The sequence below is a fragment of the Coturnix japonica genome, chromosome 9 (assembly GCF_001577835.2).
Source record: "Coturnix japonica isolate 7356 chromosome 9, Coturnix japonica 2.1, whole genome shotgun sequence".
Classification (NCBI taxonomy): Eukaryota; Metazoa; Chordata; class Aves; order Galliformes; family Phasianidae; genus Coturnix; species Coturnix japonica.
Window position 1 is genome coordinate 12626243 of NC_029524.1, and position 22244 is coordinate 12648486.

General features: G+C 45.0%; 1 protein-coding gene across 14 annotated transcripts in view; it reads right to left on the reverse strand.

Annotated features, from left to right (window-relative positions):
- The window catches only part of LPP (LIM domain containing preferred translocation partner in lipoma), a 306103-nt gene that overhangs the window by 193473 nt on the left and 90386 nt on the right, over positions 1 to 22244 (reverse strand). For all 14 annotated transcript variants that reach the window (XM_032446708.1, XM_032446707.1, XM_015871615.2 and 11 more), the window contains one exon: positions 10291 to 10492. In XM_032446708.1, the coding sequence (XP_032302599.1) occupies positions 10291 to 10483 (193 nt within the window). In that variant the 5' untranslated portion in view covers positions 10484 to 10492. The remainder of the gene's footprint in view (positions 1 to 10290; positions 10493 to 22244) is intronic.

Genomic DNA, 22244 nt, shown 5'->3' on the forward strand with positions numbered 1-22244 from the left:
TAGACACAGAGCTCTCTCCCAAGCACAGTGGCACATCCCATACACCCCATAAAAATCTTTTAAAAATACAAGATATGAGTGCATGAGGTTCTCTATCCATCCTGCAAGCACTCCATTTTATTATTACAGCTACGGGACCCCTCCATCACAGTATGGCTGCTGGGAGGGCACACAAGCCACGACACTGACCCCACAAGCCACTGTGGAGCTGGGTGGTAGAGCAGCGTGCCTTGGCCAGCACTGCCTTGGGAAGCACGCAGAGCGCTCCTGCAGATAAGATGCTCCCATCAACTCCTGCCCGAGACGCGTCGACCTCCCTCCGCTGCCTTCTCCCTGCCATTGTTAAACATAATACATAAATCTGCTACTTCTTTTTCCAAATGTCTCTGTTTCGGAGGCTTTTTCCCTTTGTTTTTTATTTTTTTTTTCTAAGGCCAATTAAAAATAAAAGTTTACCAGGAAGACGACAGGAAAAAAAAATAAAAAGTGCCTGATATCATTGGATTCAGCCTTTAAGGATCTCACACATAAAAGAATTATGTCCCTGAGCACTTTCCAGCAGACTTTCAGAAAATTTCATCTTTCTACTTCCCTGGCTGGATAGTCTGTTTGAGTAATTTTCTCTTTCTCCTGGGGTTGGTTGCTAAGAGACGCGCTATTACTTCTCTCTCTCTTATGACCCGATTACTATGATCAGCAAAGACAGCGTGCAGACAACAGCCTGACACGGCTCATACAAGAACATTGGGCTCGTTACAAAATGATGGACTGTATTAACACTCCGCAGCCCCTCCGCTCGCCGTGGCCTTTGCAGAGTCTCCAGGCACAACTGGGGGCTTTTACTTCCCTGGCTTCTGAAGTGCATGTTCAAACATTTTAAATCATAGGACTGGGAAGGGAGAAGAATGGACTTTTACCTCCTGTGTTTTGCTGCCTGTCAGCCAGAGCAGTGTTAATGGATCTGTATTGAGAAATGCTCCTTTCCTTCTCCTAGCAGAGAAGTGGCTTGGGAACCATTATTATCCCTATTCGCCCTCCTGCACAAACTTTGCAAATACACAACGTGCTTTGGGCTAGAGCATTCCCTTAGACAACTCAACGGCACGTTGTAAAGCCAATGCTGACACTCATGGAGCTAAGAGGTGACCTGGTCCTGTAAAGAGAGGAGCCGTATTGCTCTGGATGAGGAAAGCAGCAGGAAATGCTTGCACCAGAGGTGCACTGTGGTCTCAAGGAAGGCTCCATGACTCCCAGAGTGTGCCCAGCACGCACTGAGATGGCTATGGCCTGGCACTGTGCCTCTGCAGAGGGCTCCAACTGACGAGTGCATTTTCCTACTCCTGCCAGACCCCTTCCCTTCCCTCCAGCCTGTCCCTATATCTAGAAAAGCCATGGACAAATCTTTCAGTTTCCTAACAGCAGTGGCCCAGACATCCAGGTCTCTCCTCTTACAATTCCTTACCTCTGTGGCATTTCCCATAAATTCAGTGCTCAACAGAAAAACAAGCTGAGGTCTTACGTCAGCATGATTTCTACCATGCTACGAAGGAAACCCTTTGTGCCAGGCTTCCCTTTATGGTTTGATCATGTCTAGACTAAACCAAAACCTTTCCTGAGTCATCGTCATCACACAGACTGGAGTGGGAGAAGGCCTATGAGTCTTTTGGTTAGTCCCCACTCCCAGGCAGCATTCTCCTCCCTGGAGCTGGTTCTCTACACCTTCTGCTCAGCACCCAGAGCAGCTGGAGGGAGCTGGGTGCTTCCTGGCACAGAGCTGTGCCAAGGAATTGCTGGATGCATAACTCCAGCGTTGTGCTCCACAGCTCCTGAAACAGTTTGGGTAAATCCCCAGCCCTTGTGCAAGCTTCTAGAGCACAACTGTTCTTCTGTGGCTAGGACCTTCCAATGTGCATGCTAGTAAAACAAGAAGACAGAAGGGAAATTTTTAAGGTAGTGATGTCTGTTTATTGAGAACCAGACTGGATCCGTGCTCATCCCCTTCTGCATCAGCACTCTACTGGGGAGCCACAGCTGCAGGACTGAGGGTCCTGCTCATGGATCCTCGACTATTGCACAAACCCACCTTGGTGTGCTTTGCAGAGGGACGAGCATGTCAGGCCTTGTATATTTAGTTCAAATTGTAATTGTGCAGTGTTTGCTGCCAGAAATGCCTGCTCTTTGGCCACAAGTACAGCTTCTGTGGCTTCAAGAGTTGCTCATTCATTCTTCTAACCCTTTATTAGACCAACCTGTAATATAATCCAATAGACATTTATTGGTTGCTCTGACTTAGCTGTACTCTGTCCGGACGGGTAAAAAAAAAGCTTTAGGCAGGAAAAAGGAAAAATATACGCATGATCCTTTATTATCACACATTTCAGGGCATAAAAAGCTGCATCGAGAGAGCAAAAAACATTTTAAAAAGTAACTTTACTGTTAACTATCATGTAACAATTGTTATTATTTAACAGACTGGCATCTGGAGGATGTTAAAATTTTAGATTAAAATAAAATGGACAAGTGCTGCTTGCTCAAATTCGAGCTATTTCAGCATTAACACTGCTCTCTCGCTTTGGGCACCATCGCCCTTTAGAACCATATAGAGAACGAACATTATCTTTTCAAAAGTAGGCTTGATATAGCCAATGACAGATGTTTGCAATCTGAGTTATAAAAAGATGGCTTCTTTCCAATCCAGTGCATGTCAGATCCGTCTCTCTCTCCTTTTTTTTTTTCTCCCTTCCCTTTTTCACCCTTTTGCTTTATTCTGCCCAAACTATTGTGGTTCACAGAACAGGCCGCTGCAAAGATGAATCACTATTCAATGTTTGAAATAATGAAGTGGAAAAAATTAAATATAGTATCTTGAAAGGACAGACAGGAGGAAAAGAAAGAGAGAAAAAAAAATAGGCATGGCAGAACCAAAAAAAAAAGAGAAAAATCTACCTGCTGAGGAGCAGTGTTTGCTTTATGATACCAAATAACAAAGGAAATACAAGCTCACTCACCAGAATGAAAAACGAGGCTGCGTATTACTTCAAGCAGTTCCCAAATAAGTGGCAATATGTTCCAAAGCCTTCTGAAAGTTTAATATTTGTAATTCTAACAAAACACGGTCAGAATTGTTAATAAAACCTGGTGGCTTGATTTGACATTTTGCGAACTACAGATAAGTATACTGGTTCAATAACCGTCTTTATGCATCTCTTTCCTGTTGCATTTCTCCCGGCGCCATTATCAGAGGGGGTATTTCAAAAACAGATAATGTTCATCCTGAGAGCAAAGCCAGGAGCACAGACCTCCCTGTTTGTCTCCAACAAAAAAAAACAACACAAAAGCAGACTCAGACTCCAGCCCAAGCAGTCACTGCTGGTGAGATGAGTGCAACCACAACAGTATGGCCCATGCAGAGGTGCTTTATTGACACCTGCCATCATGACAAGCAATGAAATAGGTCACAGTGCTCTGGACACCCATCAAAACACTGCCTGCATTTAACCCTACACATAAGTGGTAAGAGAAGAAACAACGCAAAGAGGTAGAAGGGCACCAGAAAGGGATGCCCACACGAAGGGTTCCTTCTAAGCAGCCACTGACATGTCGCAAGCTATGGAGCACAGTTTCAGCACAGCTCGGCCTGTTCAGGGCAATTTAAACAAATGAGAACCACCACTAGTTTCAAATTGGTTTCACTCGGCTCTTAACCACCAGGGAGGAGGATGTTGTTAGAGAGAAATCAATGGAGACTTCCTAAAGGCAGCTCCAAACTGGTTCTCAACAGCCCCCTGGTGAGAAACCTCCCCTTAGTGAGGGAGCCCCCAATTCCCACATGTTCTTCAGGCTTTGGGGCTCAATTTGTCCTTTAAGTGCTCTTGTGGAATAGACAGCAAACCAAGAAGAGGCCTGGAACTTCAAGTTCATTTTCCTTGGCTGTATTCTGTAAGTGCCTGTGGATGATGCAGTTCTGACACTAATGAATAAAGCATTGCTTCATCTGCTTCACTTCATTCAGCACAAGAAACACATAGAAGGAGAGCAAGGATTTAGAAGGGCTTTAAAACTTTATAATGCTCATTTCAAAAAAGCTTTCTTTAAAAAACAAGCACCAACGTGGGGGCTGTGCTGAGGCAGTCAGGATAATTTGCCGCAGCAACAGTATTTCGCTTTATTCCCACAACGTTTTTCAGCTCTGCAAGCTCAGTCCACGATGGGAACAGAAGAGGGTCTGAGCATTTCTCAGCCTATTTTCTTGTCCTATCGCTGAGATGCTGCCTCATCCCCAGAGCATCAATGATTTTATCAGCTGGTGGCAAAGCCAGATGCAAAAACCAGCAGGTCCTGCTGGAAACACTCTGGGATGCGCAGGACCCAGTTCAGCCTCAAAACGACCGAATAACAACATATTCCCATGCTTTATGCAGGATGCAGCAGCGGTCTGCATGCACAGCTCACACCACTTGCAAGACAACCGGCTTTGCTTCCACTGCAGCTAAATCACTTTGGCACTGAGAACACACACAACACACCCCCAGAGCACGGCTGACCCTCATCTCACTGCTCATGTGAGCCTCCTTTCAATGATGACCAAAAGGCAACAAAATGCTCCCCAAAGCTCACAGGTGGCTCTAAGGAGAGCAGGTACATCTCTGCCTTCCAGTAGCAGGGATTACTCTTGCAATGCCATGCAGCAGGCCCAGCAAAGACAACTAGAAAAAAAACAAACACAAAAAAAACAACCTGCAGAATCTCCCAAGTCAGACTGAATTTATCCTTTCAGGGCTCTCGTCCAAGTAATGAATAGACTCTGGAGCTGTTTAGCTTCTATGAACTGTCAAAGATTGCAGAACAGGGAACAGCACAGCTAAAACACTGAGTGTCTATTCCAATAAATCCATACCCAGGCTTCAAAAATTAGACAGAGCTACCGATAGCAGCTGCTGTAAACAAAGCCCACTAGGTATGCCTGCCTACAAGATAAAACAAACAGCACGATAGCTCATGCTCCCAGTCCCTTACAGACACAGCAGAAACAAAATTAGCTACTGCTCAGGAGCCTCCACACAGATGAAGAAGAAAAGGGCAGAGGGGGGTCAGGACCTGGGAAACCTGCATCAGCTGGGTTCAAGTGAACACAGCATGGTGTCAACTATGTAATCTTGCCCTGGAGCTTGCACTGATGCTGTGCCTGGCCCCATGAGTCACAGCCCTCTCGTCCAACTAATACAGATGGAAAGAAGAGATGATTTAAAAATAACAATAATAAACACCACCACAAAACAAAGAAACAAAAAAAGACCCCACGAAGATCTCAAAGATGTGTGTGTGAGCCTCCTGTCATTCATCATGCCTGAAAGTGCTCCAAGGAAAGAAAGGAGAAGGAACGAGCTTGCTTTAATTCTCAACTCTTCAATTAGTTTCCATTATGGAAACTGGAGGAGGCTCAGGGGAGACCTCATCACTCCCTACAGCACAGGCTGCACAGGGAGGTGGGGGCATCACGGGCCCTGGAGATGTCCAAGAACTGTGGAGGTGTAGCACTAACAAACACAGGTTAGTAGGTAGTACTGGTGGCAGGTGGACAGTGGGACTAGATGATCTTAGAGATCTATTCCAACCTTAACAATTCTATATTAAATCCATTTTAACTGTTTCTGCAGGTGTTATGTTCACCACAGTTGACAATCACAAGAAAAAAGCATCATCAGCACTAACTAATATTGAATTTAGAAGGAGTCAATGGCATAAGCTCAAATGGCTAATTTTGCAAATCCTGTCCTCAAAGCTTCTGAAGGGCTGACAAAGAAATGCCCAAATGTTGCACAATCCCATAAACTACACAGTTGTCCTAGGAGGGATGTTGTCTGCACATCCTTTTGTGGCCAGGGTTGGGGACTGTGGTATCTGTCTCAGGAATATGCCTCACTGGGTACCCATGAATGAAATAGAATCATAGAAAATCCTGAGTTAGAAGGGACCCGCGGGCATAGAATCATTATATCATTAGATTGAAAAAAACCTCTAAGATCATCTAATCCAACCAACAGCTCATCCCCACAATGCCCTCTAACCCATGTCCTTCAGTTCCACATCTCCACAGTTCTTGAATGCCTCCAGGGACGATCAAATCCAATTGCTTCCTCCACAACGGATCAGCCTAAATTCAAACCATATATTGTAACAATACAAGGAGCTTCACTTCTTTGACAGCAAAGGGCAACAGATGGAAGCCTTCACCCATGTTTTTCAGCCAGGTGGCATTTTTCATTCCAAGGTATAGATGCTCTATCAGCTGCTATGGCCTTGGTGATGCTCCTTCTTCAGAGCACTGTTCTCTCCCCAGATCCACAGGCTTTACTGTCACTTACTGCTCCTCCCCATCAATGTGTCTACTGTGTCCCCTTTTTGGATTTTTCTAGGTGCTCCCATCACCCATGGCCCATAAGCTTGCTTTGCATCAGCACTGTGATACTCCTTGCTTGAATTGCTTTGTGTCCACAGGATTGTACTGGGAGAGAAGGGCAAGGGGGAAAGAGCTTTTGAGGTTATGAAAACCAGCTTGAAACCCAAAGGATGCAAACCAAAGGCAAATCACACCACAAAGCCTGACACTCTCACTGAACTCAAGCCATTCCATGACCCGAGGAGCTCCAAGTCAGGATTTTCTGAGCACCCGAGGCTGACAATAGACTTCAGTATGGTTTTGAAACCCCCTAGTTCTGGCCTCAAAAGCCCTGGCAGCACCCCAGCAGCACTCATTTCAGAGCGCCTGCCAGCTCTCCTCCCCGTGCCATGGAGCATGTGAGCTCCCGCCAGCACTAAAATACCAATTTTAGTGCAAAAACTGGAAAGCAGGAGAAAAAATAATTGGGAGGGAAAAGAGGAAGGGCAGTGCTTTTAAAGAAACTGGAAAAGGGCCTTCTGCTCCCCATCTGCACTATTAGCTCAGTGCTCAGTGAAGGAGAGCCCACCTGAACTGACAACATAGCTCTGCAGTCACCACCTGCTGTGCATGTTGCTGAATGGGGTCTGCTGAGGAACAGGAGGAGGAAGCATGAAGTACTAAGCACACATGAGCACTGAGAGAGGAGCGAGAGGTGTGGACGCCAGGACCCATAGCAGGATGATGTCTCACTCATCTCAGGACTCACCTTGTCCCAGCACAGACAGATGTTTTACCATCTGCAAACACACCCAAGGATGCTCCATCAAAAAATCATCCTTGACCCCAATGTTCCCATGCAATGGCTTTTTTAAAGCCACTGCTTGAATGGCTGGACCCTGAATTTTCATTTCTAGCCCAGCTCACTTGCTGTTTCCTTCCCACAGACACTTTTTTTTTCTTCTACAGAACCACATTCCTCCAGCTCAAACAGCTCTCCTCCATCTGTGGGGGAAATACAGAGCTGTGCAGGACAGCAGGGATCACAGTGCTAAGACTTCCCAGGATTGAGTCCATGCTGAACAGCAGCGTTTGTACCCTTAGGTTGGACTTACTGAAAACAGACACCAGCAGCAATTCTTCTCACGGAAGAAGAGCACACAGTGATTTGAGCATTGTGCTGTGCCGAGGGCTAAGAGGTTGGGGGGGACAAAGCATTTCCCTCCCCAAAGTGTCAGGGAGGAAACATCAGAAGTACAGCACAGCAGCAAGGGGCCATATGGATGGAGCAGGGAGCAGATGAGCCCCAGCACATTGCCGTGCCAGCAGAGCTCCTCCTTGGTTCTGATACTCCGGCACAGAAACTCATCCCCACCTCCAAAGAGAAAAGCTACAACAGGGCAGGAGGTGCAGACCCCAGCACAGCAGTATGCCAAGGAAGGAGCATTTGAGGTGAGCAAGGTTAATCCCCCGTGAGCTGCTGCGACAGGGAAGGCTAACACTAAATCCTCCAGAAAGCAAGACCAGACCACAGCACGTGGAAGTCTGGACAATAAAAACACAGCTGCACCCGCCTCTCCAGTGAGCTGTGCAGCAGAAACCCGTGCAGCACATTAATCAGGGCTGTGTTCTTATTTATTATTGTTATTACTACTGCATTCATACCCCAAGGCCCCCAAACAGATCCCTGCGACAGCAAGACACGGTCTCTGCTCTGATGAGTTGACAAATCCAGCTCAAAACAAGTCTCAGCAAGGCAGCGTAGCAAACAGCAAGGAGGGGGACCAGCACCACCGAGAAAATTGCTCACTTAGCTGGTCTAAACCACACACTCCTTGACTGCTTCCAGCACATTAAAATGCTCCTGCTTTATAAACTGCTGGCTGACGCAGCTTTTGTTTTTAACTCATTTTAACCATTTCTAACTCATTTCTAAGTTCTATTGAGCCAAACAACGGAGGTTACTGAAGAAACAAGCAGGGAGCCTGGAGAACAGAGCCATAAAAAGTGAATGAGGCATGGTGGGCTAGATATGTTCTTGCCGTCTGTCCTCATCTGCCAGATCCCGGAAGCCTCATGCTCTCAGGGTTATATATGGTCGAGCTAATGGCTTTGCACCAGCTGCTGACACTGACCAGCACTGTGTCACCTCCTGAAAGTGGATTAGCCTAAGCTGCCGGTACGCCGTCACATCACTAAGCCAATCCCCGATCAAGTCTCCACTATTCCTTCTTTCTTCCAAGCCTGTTGGATGACGGTGGCACCTCCGAAAGGCCAGAATCTGCAGAGGCCTCCCACAAGTCCCCCAGAGCTCCCTGTTTTTATCAGACCAAGTAATGTTCATGTGATGCAGGGCTGTACACTCAGCATTGCACAAGAAATGCTGGTGAGGCTCATCTACCCATCTCAGCCTCCAGTACTGGGGTGCTGCTTAGAGGACGTTTCCTTCCCACAGTGCCAAATAGCAAAGAATTTTTAGAAGGTTGTTGGGGTGTTCTCTATAATCACATCTATAATAATTAAAGCATCAACAGTTAAGGCATAGCGACATTTCTGGCTGTTAGACTACAGTTTTCCTTAGGAACCAAAGTGTCGTTTTTCATTATTACCTTCAATTGCAGAAGAATTTCAAATATAAGAATTTCCACTTTACTTGAAGGTGACATTTTCATCGCAATTCAGAAAAGGATGATTTTTACTTTTTTTTCCTAATTCCAAATGTCTTTCTCTCCCTCTTTCTCGCTAATGTTTTGTTACTGAAGGCAACAGAACAGGTGCGTATGACTGAGTTTTCCCCTCCAACACATTTTCTTTTTTCGTTCCGAATTCTCTGAATTTATGAGTGGCAGAGGGGAAAAAAAAGAAGAAACACTAGTCAGACTTTTCCAACTTCCTACTAAATGTCCTTAACTTTAGAAAATTGCTTAAGTGAGAGATTTAATATATTGCTCTGCTTTTCTTTCTCCTCTCCGTTATTATGTGTAGTCTTCTTGCACACACTCTGAAAAGAGTAGAAAAAGAAGGGGAAAAAAATTACAGACAACTTTTGCCTTATTACACTCAATACAAAAGAGGGAAAAGCAAAGATGGCACAGAGAACATCCAAAACTGAAAATCAAAAGCTGATTTGGCAATTTTCTTGAGTACAGCAGAGCCTGTACCCAAGTTCATGCCTTCCTCCATGTGTCCACAGAACAGGAACCCAACTCCTACACTTGCTGCTCAACTGTGTGAAGGGAGCTGGACTTTTAAAGCAGGAGACAAAGTGAGGCCAACGTACGGTGACAGGAAAGCTTTTGTTTTACTGATGGGACACCTTCAGAGACTACTGCAATGGTCACATAAATATCCACATAGTTATGCTACTAATTCATCTCATATTCAAGAGCCTGTCACAGCAGAAGAGAAACACTAAACCTGAATCAAACCAAAAGGCAGGAAAGGAAACATGTTGAGACCCATTCTGCCAAATTCATGCATCCACAACCCAACTCAATCCCATGTTTGTAGAGAAGTCCCATTGTGCTGATGCAATAGAAAAACAACATCAAAAAGAGTCAAGCTACAGCTTCTGGGATTGACATGATCCGACAGACGTGAAACAAGCAAAACTCCTGGAAAAGTATCAGTTTTAGGGAAAAGACATTTGCTTCCAATAAAAACACAGGAACGGCTGTCCCCCTTCCTTCCCCTGGCTTTGCACCATGCAGGAGGGTAGTTTGCCAGAGGGTTCAAGGTTCTTTCACACTCTTATTGACTGGAATGGTCTCAAAAATTTGGGGGAGGGGAGGAGGGAGACTCTCACAAACTGATGAACCAAGAGTTTATCAAACACAGTTTGTGTTAGTGGTCAATTTCCCTGAATAAGACTTTTGCAGATCCTCCCTAAACAAACAAACAAACGTACTCACCATCACCTCCTGGTTGCTTGTATGGGTTGTACTTTGGCTTGGGGGCAACAACAGGTGCGAACTTCTTTGGTGTCTGTTGGGTGGACACTGAGATGCTGGGAGTCCCAAAGGCATGCGTGGTCTCCATCCTTGCTGTAACGTGACCAACAGGCTCGTTGGTACTCTTGGGCGGCAGCCAGGACGGGTGGGACATGGTTCAAATCTGAGAGAGGAAGACAAGAACCGAACATACATTAGGAGTTCAGGCTGGGGGACTAGTAGTTGTAAACTGCTGATTTATTAAATTAAACCCACAGAACCATTTCAAGAGAATTCAGACACAAACTTGTCTTTCATTGCCTGGCTGGTTGAAATTACTGATCGGATTGGTTTGGTGTCTGCAAAAATGCTGTTATTTTCCTCTTCAAACTGAAGTTGAGGCAGACCAATGCACCAGAGAAGCCCATCACTCCTACTGCCTGCTCAGCAAGACAGTCATACATTTGACTTCCTCCTGCTAGGACTTGGTGAGTACATTTACGTACAGCAGCACGGTTGCTCTGGGAACAAGTGCCATTACAGGTGGGCAGACACACACTTCCAAAATATAACCTTTAGCATTTCTCAACATGACATTTATGGCCCTAAATTCCATCGTCTTTCACTTAAAGTTTTAAGAAAAAGGATTTCAAAAGCAGCTAATCCTTCCTGATGCCTCCATTTCTGAATGCCCAGATTAAGGTATTTTAAAAGCACGTCAATTTTGAACAAATGCCAGAGTTCCACAAGCGCTGACAACCAGGCTCCTTTTAGACATCTCCACTTGTGTAACAGAAAACAAAGGCAGCCCAAACCATTACTTATTTATGAAGATCTTGGCTTTGGTCTCTTAACAGCCTACATCACTTTTGAGAACTGGACTCAGATGCTGCTGAAAATGTTTCCCATAAAGAAAACCTGTTTGTAATAGGCTGAACCACAGCAAACAAGTGCTCTCCACCACACATAAGCCATAGCTGCTGGGTAGCAGTGATGGTCTTACAGCAGCATCACATTATCTCCCTAAGCTGGTTTTGAGCTGCAGTAAGGAAGTGGAGACCCTGCATGGATGAAAGCTACTGCTCATTTTGGAGCCATCGAGTGCCTGCCCATGCTCTGCTTTGGTGTTAGCACACCTCAGGGCTCTGGAAACCAGAGGCAGCTGGGAATCTATCCGGAAAGATTTCTTTACATCAAAAAGCTTGGAAAAAGATTGGTGCAGGAGATAGCACTGGGCCAGGGCAGACATTAGCTGGCTGCTGTTGCTTCAAGGCAGCTCCAGCTGGGCACAGAGGGGCAAAGCAAAGACACCGCTGGACTTGCAAAGAGAATCTCTAGATGCTGCCTGAGCAAAGGTGCTGGGAGCCTCTGCTGAGGGGCAGCACTGGGCTTTACCAATGGGTTCAAACTGTTCTCTGAGGTTAGGCTGGGAAAACAAACCAGGACAGATGAAGGGCGACCTCTGGCTGGTGGACACCCCCTGAGAGTGAAATCATTACCAAGCCTCACAGCTCTACAGCTCCCAAACTATTCTGACACAGCTCTGTGGTCACGCACACAGCCATCTATTTGAATGTCTCAAGAGAAGGCATTTCCAAAGCTGAGAAGAGCAGCCACATGTAGCCAGCTAGAAAGGTCACTGCTCAAGATCTGCAAGCAAGTGCATGACTGATATTGTCGCCTTTACCACCTACCATCAAACACGGAGACCAAATATCTTCACGCTGATACCAAGCAGGAATGCATCTACAGAAGCACATCCTGATAACCTGGGCGTATTGTTGGTACCACAAAGCTAACAATTCCATGCACACAAGCCCTCTGACAAAAAGCAGCCACCCCCTACATTACACAGAATATTTAGGCACATTTGAGAACATAGTTAAGTCTACCTAGAGGGAAGAAAAAAAAAGTAGAGATCACTCCTCCTTTCCCCTTTCTCCTAATCTAAGACCAGATGTTACTGCAAATGCCAGGACCAAACTTGGGACTTGGGTGAAGAGCTGGTTTGCCAGCTCATCCTGCCCGGCAAAGCATCTCAGTCCTAGAAGCTTTATGGCAGAGCAAAATCAGATGAGTCTTCTCGTCTGATGATCAAAGGAGCAGATAAGGCTTTTGGATATAAACCAGAGAAAGCAGTCTGATGGACTCTGATATGGACGGTCTTGTCCTAGCAATCTGCTATTAGACAGTAGTGCTGAGTCAGTGGGGGCAGAGGTGGGGAACGAGTAAGGTCTCCACATGACAGAGTGGTACCTCCAGCTATCAGCAATGCTTGATAAAACTGATGTTTATGGATGTGTGCCTCTTCTATCCCAGTAAGTTTCCTCCAGGTAACAACCTTCTTAATGGGGGATGCAACTGTACTTAAAGACTGCAAGAAAAGCCAGTCCTCATGTCTGTCCCAGCACTAGGAGACGGGCAGTTTGTGGTCCTCTACCTCCACACTAACAGAGCAGAGCATCATTCTGAAAGCAAGAAGTGAAAGGCAGGTCTGCCCTGTAGGGCTGTAGAGAAAAGCAGCCATGACAGGCAGGACGGACCACACTCCCATTGCCTGGTACTTCCTGTTACCAACACCAACCCCACTGGACACAGAAAATACCACGAAAACTAAAATTCACCTACCTGGGCATTTCTTCCTCCCCCATCATTCAAAATGTAATGTATGACAATAAATCTCAGGCAACTATCTGAGCTTAAGAGCAGAGGTCAGTGTGGGCGCTCAGCCGTTAAGCATTAAACAGGACACAAGCATCGTGGAGTTTTATTCTGACAAGTTTTCAGCCCCAGGTTTGCTATTTCACGTGAAAGATCATCCCACTGTACAAAGCTCCTTCCAAGCACAGGCGTTATCCCCATACTGATTCAAAGCAAAAAGAAACAGCACTAACAAGATTATCATTGCCCTTTCTGGCAGCTCCCTAGTCTGTCCTTAGCCACCTCCCAGGCAACACGCCTTAGTCCCCTTATGCTCTGCCACAAGGCAAGGATGGGCTGAGCAATGTGTAAACCAGGGCTAACTGCTCCAGCAGCCAGGCCACGCAGTGCTGGGACAGTTGATGACACTGTGGCATCCCATGAACGAGCTTAAAGAGCAGTTCTCTTACGGGCAGTTTGGGAATATAAGACCACACTGCTGTAACTCAGTTGCTAACTGTAGGCTGGCACGCAGTTTCATCTTGGCTGCCCTCTAACACATTTGTTTCAGTGGCGGTGGTGTTTCTAATTGTTTCCCGTTAGTCTTTTCTCTTCCTCTTTCTCCTCCTCTCATTTTCTGTCATGCATTTGCTGTCACTCGTTTTTGCTATATGTGCCTTGACAATGTTTTCAACAAGTTCCCTTTTCCTCGTCTGTTCCAGCCCCAGCTCCCCAGCCTCAATTAAATTTAGCCTAACTATGCAAGATCATAAAAAACGAAAATGAATAGATCTCCTTTTAACAGCTGAAGCTGAACTTCTGGGTTTGTTCTGATCTCTCCCCAACAGTTTTCTTCTTTTAAGGGCATGTGACTTTGTGCCTCGGGTAAAAGGCCCCAAGCAATGCAATGCAATGCAGGGGACTGAATCCTTCTGAAAGAAAGCGTGTAATGGAGAATCTACCGCTGCACTCAATAAACTATATGGGCAAGCAATCAAGCACCAACATTATGGATTCTCCTTTCTGTCTGGCTTAAATTTATCCAGCTCCACCTCCAAGAATTGAATTTTGCTACACTCCTACCTCCCTTCTGCATGCAGATCCTCACAGAACACATCCAGGTCTTTGGCGAAATCAAATCATAACATTTAAATTAAGTAACAGTTAGTTAAAGTCACTGGTTAGAACAGACTTCTCTTGATTCACTCATATGTATTTACTCTGAACTCTCTTCAATCTTTCAGCAACCTTTAGTGAGGTGATGGATGCTACCATTCGACCATTTTCTCAAGAATGGAAACTTAGCATGGAAAGAGTAATAGGACGAATAACATCAAAGGCAAAAACCACACCAACTTCAGCTGTGGCTTCCTGAGGTTCTGTTACCCTTCCTTCCTTGGAAGCATTAGTCACTGCCTACTTTTGGAGGTAGAGTATAAGACCAAACTAACCATGATAAATAACATTAAGATCAAAGAGTGGAATCGCACTGCATAAATAAGGGAAACCCATGTGCTCTGATTCTACCATAAGAACAACCTTAATGCCATAAGTCCAGAAAAATTCCAACCATAAAGGAACACAAGGCAGCAGAGGAACTGGAATCCCATGATGAGACTGCACCATCTACAATCATCAGTCTAGGAATCCCAATAGAGGATAACACCAGAAAGTAATAAAAGCCTGACAAGGTTTACTGTCTGTTTTTTGTTTGTTTGTTTGTTTTAAAGGTGTGCATAAGTGCTTGGATTAATTTGCTTTTAATTACAGGATGTCACTCACCTTTGAGAAGCAAAGGTAATACGAGGAGGCTTCCAAGTCAATTTAGCCTCAGATCAGAAACAATGAAAGAGTAGAGTACCCATTTGTCTATCGGGAAGTTGTTAGTTCATTCGTCTGTGAGACAGGCTTTTCCATGATTAGATTGTACCCAAATAAATCTTCATTTCATTTTCATATTTATAACACGGACAAAATACTCCTTGGATGTTGATGGACTTTGCCAAGACAGAAGAATTTGTCCCCGAGTTAATTAAGCTAATGCTTCATAGTGGGTAGCAACAGTGCTTAACATAAAATGAGCAACAACAGTCTGTTCTTCCAGACAGTCTGCTCTGTCTACTTTTTCCTAATCCACCAGCTTGGTTCAGATTCCTTGTACCACTCATGCGTCAGCCTGAAGGCCACAGGGCTGAGAAGCCATGGGGAGGTCAGTTCTCTGCAGCCCTTCAGCAGCTTCTCTCTGATACTATTCAGGGACAGAACCAAGACATCTTCCCTGGACAGGTAGACCTCATCTCAACAGGAGCCATGTGTAGAAAGGCAGATTGTAATCTCCACGCTCTCCTTTCTCTTCCATCAACAGGACTTGAAGAGTCTTCATCTTCCAGCTGAGTTCTCGTACTGAACCAAGGGGATGCCCTTCCTGAGGCAAAACAGTGCCAAATTTTGCCCCTTTTGATGAGAGATGCAATCAAAAAAAGTGGACATTTCTGACCTACGCGGGTCTTTTTTCCTACTTCTTCCTGAAATTCCCAAAAGCAGGGCCCAAATGCTGTGCTAAATTACAGTTCTTTGCTTCGTCCTTATCACCTCCACTTCACTAATTAGCCTAAAGCAGTAATTGAGGCTGACCAAAGAGATTTGCTCTTTATAAATTCCCAAAGCTGCTTGTTTCCCTTGGCCTCGTTCCACTTTGAATGTTAAGCGAATTTATTTCTCCACTCAGAGCCAGTGATCTCTAGCCATGAAGCTTTCCGGCTTCTTGTGGCCTCCAAAAGGGGATATAATGTCAAAATTCTGGTCTCATTAGAGGTCTTTAACCAAACAAAGGAAGCTCCGTAGCTACTTACAAACTCAGCCTAAGGCCTCTTGGGACGTCTTTCCCATATGGAACTATTTATCTTCATCAATTTTACATCACAGGCAAAATTATGTGATTTGGGGAAACCATGATCCCTTTTAAACTCCCCTAATTCTTGCTGATCTACACAACATCTCGCAAAATTTAAGACCTGCCCCAAGCAGCTCCACTCCTCCCTCAGAACCTCCCAGCAGCAAACTGACTCGGGTCCTCAAACATCACATCAGCAACCAGAAGAATGGCAAAACCACAAGAAAACTTCCAGCACTGGGATTGTTGTATGGGGTTGAACTGACCCGGAGCAATTAGCAGAAGTTGGCTGAGCCCAGTGATTGCCTTCTTGACCATATGGAAAGACTTAACGCACACAGACTCCAACCCCACATGGCAGATACTCTCCCTAAGATTAAACGTCTTTCCTTGCATACATTTTGCACCACTTCTGGATGTCTGTTGATGTTTTGCGCTGCCATTTACAGCAGGTGTCAGCTGAAGTAAATTTAAACCTTTCTCTCCCCCCAGCACTGGAGTTTCTTCCAATTGCTTGGATCAGGCTGTGTTTCGTATCTTCAGCTCAAAATAAAGTGAAATCAAAATAAATTGAAGTCTCTTCTTCAGTTAAATAGGGCTGAAAGCATTCACCAGCTTCCTGCTGTGGGACATCACTAATGTAATCAGAGGAATTAAAGGTGAAAGAAACCCAGTTACAGCACTGTCTGTACTGAATTATTCCTCGAATCATATAATCTAGTATCATCTCACTCCGGCTTTAACAGCTTCAATCAATTTTCATGGGATCTTTCAGAATACCAGATTGAAATTCAAAGTCCTCCCTGCTTTGAGCAAAGGCTTGGTCCAGATGACCTCCAGAGATCCCTTCCAAAGTCAATTATCAACACTCTTAAGACCCAAGACATGCAGCACCGGCTTTATCTGAACTCAAAAGGGTTTGCAGCAGTACAGTTCTTGAATATGGTGTGAGCCCTTTCTTCTAAGTAACAAATACTTGGAAAACAACTTTTTCTAGCACAGCCGCACCCACGCTTCATTTTCTGCCAGCAGATCCACAGTAGTTGGGGATTCGATTTTTGCTTTGCATACTAAGCCATTACAACTTTTACAGTATTAAGCAGACATAACAGGAAGACATTAAGTCCACGGTGGGGATAGCAAGAGACCTGCTGGAAGGATCATTCCTACTGTGCTGCCTGCTGCAGGTTGAAGTCAGCAGATACCAACCCACACTGGTTTCCATCTTACCCCAAAATCCTGCTGCTGGGGCAAGGTTGGCATCAACTGAAAACTTCCCCTTTCTTTAAGTTTCTTATGGTTTGTTTCTCTTGCATCAGCTGCAACTGTGGGAAAGGTAGAAGGGCAAACTAAACATAAAATGTCTTTTCTTTCCCAATATAATTGCATTAGTAGTTTTGGGATTAGATGCAGGCTATTTGAATTTGACTGCTGCTGCAAAACACGCACATAAAAGCTGATTAACAAGATCTTCCTTTTACAGCCATGTCACTTCCTGGTGTTGGATGACAAACTAGGCTCTAAAAACCTAATAAATTGAACTTGACTGGCCCATGTGCATTGAAACAAAGAGATAGTACTGACTCCCTGGAGATACATAGATCTATCCGATCTAATACAACTCTAATGGCCACATTACAATTTCACGAGAGAGCAGCTGATTCCTGACTCCTGTGGAATGAGAGTCCTCAGCAACTCCAAACACAATTATATTAGACAAAATGTTAATCCATGGCCTCAGCTACCTGTGGTCACAACGAACCCCAGGGCAATTGCAATGGAGGAGGCAGAGCTGGTGGCCAGTCCAAAATGTTTACTCAAATACAGCAAAGTTTGTGGTTGAACCTTTGGAGCTGAGCCAGGAGGTAGCTCCGAGATAGAAAAACTTCTTCCAGTCCTTGAGCTTTTCTTCCTGATAGCATGACCTACATGTTTGTGAGGGTGTTGCTGCATCGCAAAGAAAAGTTTTAGATGGATGCTTGAGAATTTCACGTGCAAGAGAGGAAATGCATTAATAGGAACAGCAAAAGAACTGGCAGAATGATGCAGAGAGGTTATTTTTGGGAATCTCAGACCGTGAGCTCCCTTATAGAAATACTGTTTTCCTGCACACCATTTATTCTCAAGATCTTTCTGCCAAAAAAAAAGCCAACAAGGTCAGCAGTGCACTGCCAAGCAACACGCTGTGCACCCAGCCAGTGGGCACACAATGGAATCAGGCCTATCAAGAAGATCCCACGTATGAGAAAAGAAACCAGGACAACATAAAGATGGCAAGGTTAAAGCTTTCAGTGCAAATCCAGGCTGTTTGGATGCTGATGCTGCCTGTAAACAAGAAGGAACAGAGCAGAACTGACATTCAGCTCAGCAGTGAGATATCAACAGGACCCCAGTGGGACCAAATGGGACCGTGGCAGTATATTTACACACAGATAATTGTATTAGCTTTACAGAGAGCTGTGTGTTTATGTCTCTGCCTGGGGAGAAACAGCAGGGATCTGAGCCCAGGAGAGGGAGGAAACTGATACAAAATGAACATGGCAACAGAGCAGAGCGTGAGGCTCAACCCAGCAAGGCTGTGTGGATGCAGGTAAGCTGTGATTTATGGCAGGCTCCCTGCACTGCATTTCTTTTCTAAAATAGATGTGGTTGCAAGAAGAGTCAGCTGCTACCATCCCTGGAAGAGCACATGTCCGCAGTTTGCAGTCTACAGCCCAAGCTGTGGAGAGGATTTCTGTGAATGGGAGAGAAGATGCAGCCCAGAATATGGGCACAGCAGGGGTCATATTCAACAGGGATGCAAGTGTAGAGTCAGTGCCACAACAAACCCTCTTGTGGGTCAACCTCAAGGAGCCAGTAGTAGAAGCCAGACTTTGAAACTGTTAAGCCTAAAAATCAGTTCATGGGCAGGAACTGTGCCCAGGACCAAAATCCTTAATCCCTGATTTCTTTCCCTCCTGCCTGATCCACTTAGCCTTTCCTGCCCAGTTTCCAAGCTGTCCTGAAGTCACAGCCTCCATTACAACAAATCCTCGGATGCTTTCTCCTCACCCCTGAGCACTGCATCAACCTGTGCCTCATTTCTGGGCAGCTCAGCCTGTGGCACCTTGCAAATAATCAAGGGAAATAGTCTTTTTCCTATGGAAAATCCTATATACTAATCTAAGGAAGAGTGATTGCTACCAGATGGCTGGGAACTGGTGCTGCAGAGAGATCGCTAATGGAAGCAAGACAGTTGAGTGCCTGAAAACTGTAGAAAAAGGAATACTCAAACTCCTTTCTGCAAAAGGTCAGAACAAGACCATGTTTTTCTAAGTTTCAAAACAACAGGTGATTTGATATTCTCAAGACACCTGCACCCTAATGTATTCCCATCTCCCTTTTGCAACACAAAACAAAACTAAAGAATAGAAGTATGTTCTTTAAGAAACTGACAGCTCCCAGTACTCTCAGGAAAGAAAGAGCATCTCTGCTGGCTGTTGAGTCCTGCTTTTAGATAAAGCTCGACTTACCAGTAGATAATTCACATCGTAGCTTTGCCCTTGAAAATCTCCAAAATGAAGAATCAACTCTAGTGACTTGTTCACACATTGTACTATTTTCCAAGTGAACACATTTTTCCAGCTCTCCAGCTGAATCTCCTTATCCACCATGTACATCTCTGGCACTTTATTTTGTCGTTTGGACAGTGGTGTCTGGCTCTGACAGGGTTCTCCTGTCATGCAATCTGCTTATTTGTAATGATGGCGCACACTAGACCTGAATTCGACCTGGCATCCACAGTACACTCCAAAGTGTACTGTCCTTTCAAAGAAAGACAGCACATAGGAGAATAAAAGGTATTTTTTGAGATGATGCACAAACCTGTGAAGCTTCTGACTATCCATGGACACATGGATAGGAAGAGAAGTGAAGTGATGTGAACTACCTTGTGCTATTTGCGGTAAGCACAACCTACAGCTATTTGAGAAGATGGCTGTTCAAAGAGGGATGATCTGTAACCATGGAACAATGAGTCAAGAAGAATATTAAGAACAGAGGCAAGAGAGCTGACACTTTGGAGCACACCAAGATAAAGCACTCTTGTAGTAACTGGAGGGCATTAGTTCTGCTCTGAATAGAAAGTGGTGACTAAAGACAAGTGGTTGGGATTTGACTTTCGATTCTTCTTTCCAACTCTTCAAACTACCGAGCACCAACCAAGTAAACTTGCTCTTCCACATCAGCTCAGAGTTTGTTCACTCAAGAACTGCCATGTAAAAAGCTCTGGGAGATAACTCCCATGTGCAATCCACAGTGCCAGCAATGGAGCTAACTGACTTAGCCAGGCAGCCACTCTGGCCTTGCAGCGTTGCTGAATGATTGCATCATCTCAAAAAGGTAACTCCAGTAGCTCCACCACCGTGCCATTGGTGCCTTCTGGTTTTAGTCAACCACACCAGTCTTTTGTTCCCCTTCCCAGAAGTCAGCATGAAGCCTTGTTGTGATGAGAGTATTGAAACTGAACTGGACATCTTAGTTCCCTAGGATCAAATGGCTCAAACTTGAGTCCTCAGAAAGCTTCTCTAAGTTCACAGTGCCTTCTCAGTCGGCATGGAAATAAGGAAGTGGATTGTGACCATGGGGTATTTTTTGAAGAAAGGAAGAACCCAACACCTCAACCATTCCACAAGGATCTTCAACCCCACCAGCTCCTCAGAGTGCCTCATTACCTCTAGAGTACTCCTGCAGAGCTCACAAAGATGGTGAGCTGCATGAGCATGGTTCATGGCGTGCAAAGCGTGTCTTGTGGTTTATCTATCACTACTCTTTGCTCCTACAAGTCTAGCCTTGTATACTGCAAAATATTTAAGACAAAAGAGAGGATAGCAACAAGAAACCATCTTTGATATTAAAATTACTGCACATTCCTTTTCTCAGCATCTTGTGGGAGATAAGATCCAAGCCCCTCTAGATGGACTCTGTAAGGGGCTACAGAGACCAAATAACGCAGCTGAGGTACCTGGGCTGTGCGCACATCCCCAAAGCTTTCTTGTTTTTGAGTTAGAAACTGCTGCCTCAGGTCATTAAAACACTATGTTTTGCAATTGTATTGATATGTTCCTGGCACAGAAAAAGAAAATAAACTGTAAACACAACCAATAAGGAAACTTGAGCTGCTCTTTGTTTCTGCACGACTTAAAATGCTGAGGGGAAAACCTAAGCAGCAAAGTAAATTGATCCATGGAACGATGCAGTGTAGTAAGACCGGTACAAAGATTGTATTTTGAAATTAGCTTGAGCTTATGCAGGCATAACCTACGCTTTGAAGTTTCTACATTGCTGTCATCAGGTCCCCTGTGATGACAATGCTGCAGACATCCCCCTGAAGAATCACTACTAAGCAAGTGCCTTTTTAGAGCCAGTGACCTCAGAGCCATTCTGGTGAAGCAACCACCAGGGACCAGCTTCACCTGCTCTCTCTGCTAAAGCACAGCCAGCTGTGCCCTCTCTTCTCTGCAGCCCCCTCTAAAATTCATCACTCTCCTGACTTCCAATTGAAGTTGTGATTTAATGGCTCAACGCAGTATATTTAATTGTGTAAGGAATTTAAGTGCACGCACAAAGATGTGCGTACGCACGTGCACAAGGCTGGCTGTTTGTGTGGGGGTTTTTTGATGCTATATCACTTACTCAGGAAACTAGGAAAGGGAAGGAGAATAAGGAGAGAAACCAACAGTTGCTCACATGGATCAACACTTCCAGGCTCTCTCTTTTGCAGCTCATCTCACTCATACTTGTGGTTTCAACATGTGATTCACATTAGGCCCCTCTGCTCGCCATTTGATGGTTCTGCTCAACAGATGTGAATTTATTTAGTCACAGAGCCTGCTCTTTACACTGCCTCTTTGTAGAACAGATGGGCCTTTTTTTTTCCCCATGTTCAGCAGTATTCAGATAATGTTCATACTCTATGCAATGGTTTTCTTGATGATTTTGTATATGTAAAGGTACAATATGTAAACACAGATGTGATCTCACACAGGCAGTAAGGATACATGGCAAGAGGCAAAAGCAGTGATCAATACTGAACTGCAGCTCTAGCATCAGCCAGGGGAGCCCAAGACCTCAGGGATCTGAGTTCAGTCCCATACCTTCAGGAAAAAGAGCTTGCCTAGAAGGGTCCAGAAGACACAGCTCCTCCAATGGTCCATCCCAAAGCACAGCTCCCCAGCAAAAGCCTGGTGAAAGGGGAAGCTCCTGAAACATTCATGGGGACATAAAACCATGCACATCTCCTGGGACTCCGCAGCATGGTGAAATAGCCTGGAAAAGCCATTCGCTCCCTGTGTGGGCATTCTTCTTGCTGCACTGAGAGTGCCTTTGGCACTGGATGAAGCAGAACTGCACAAAGGCCCTCTCG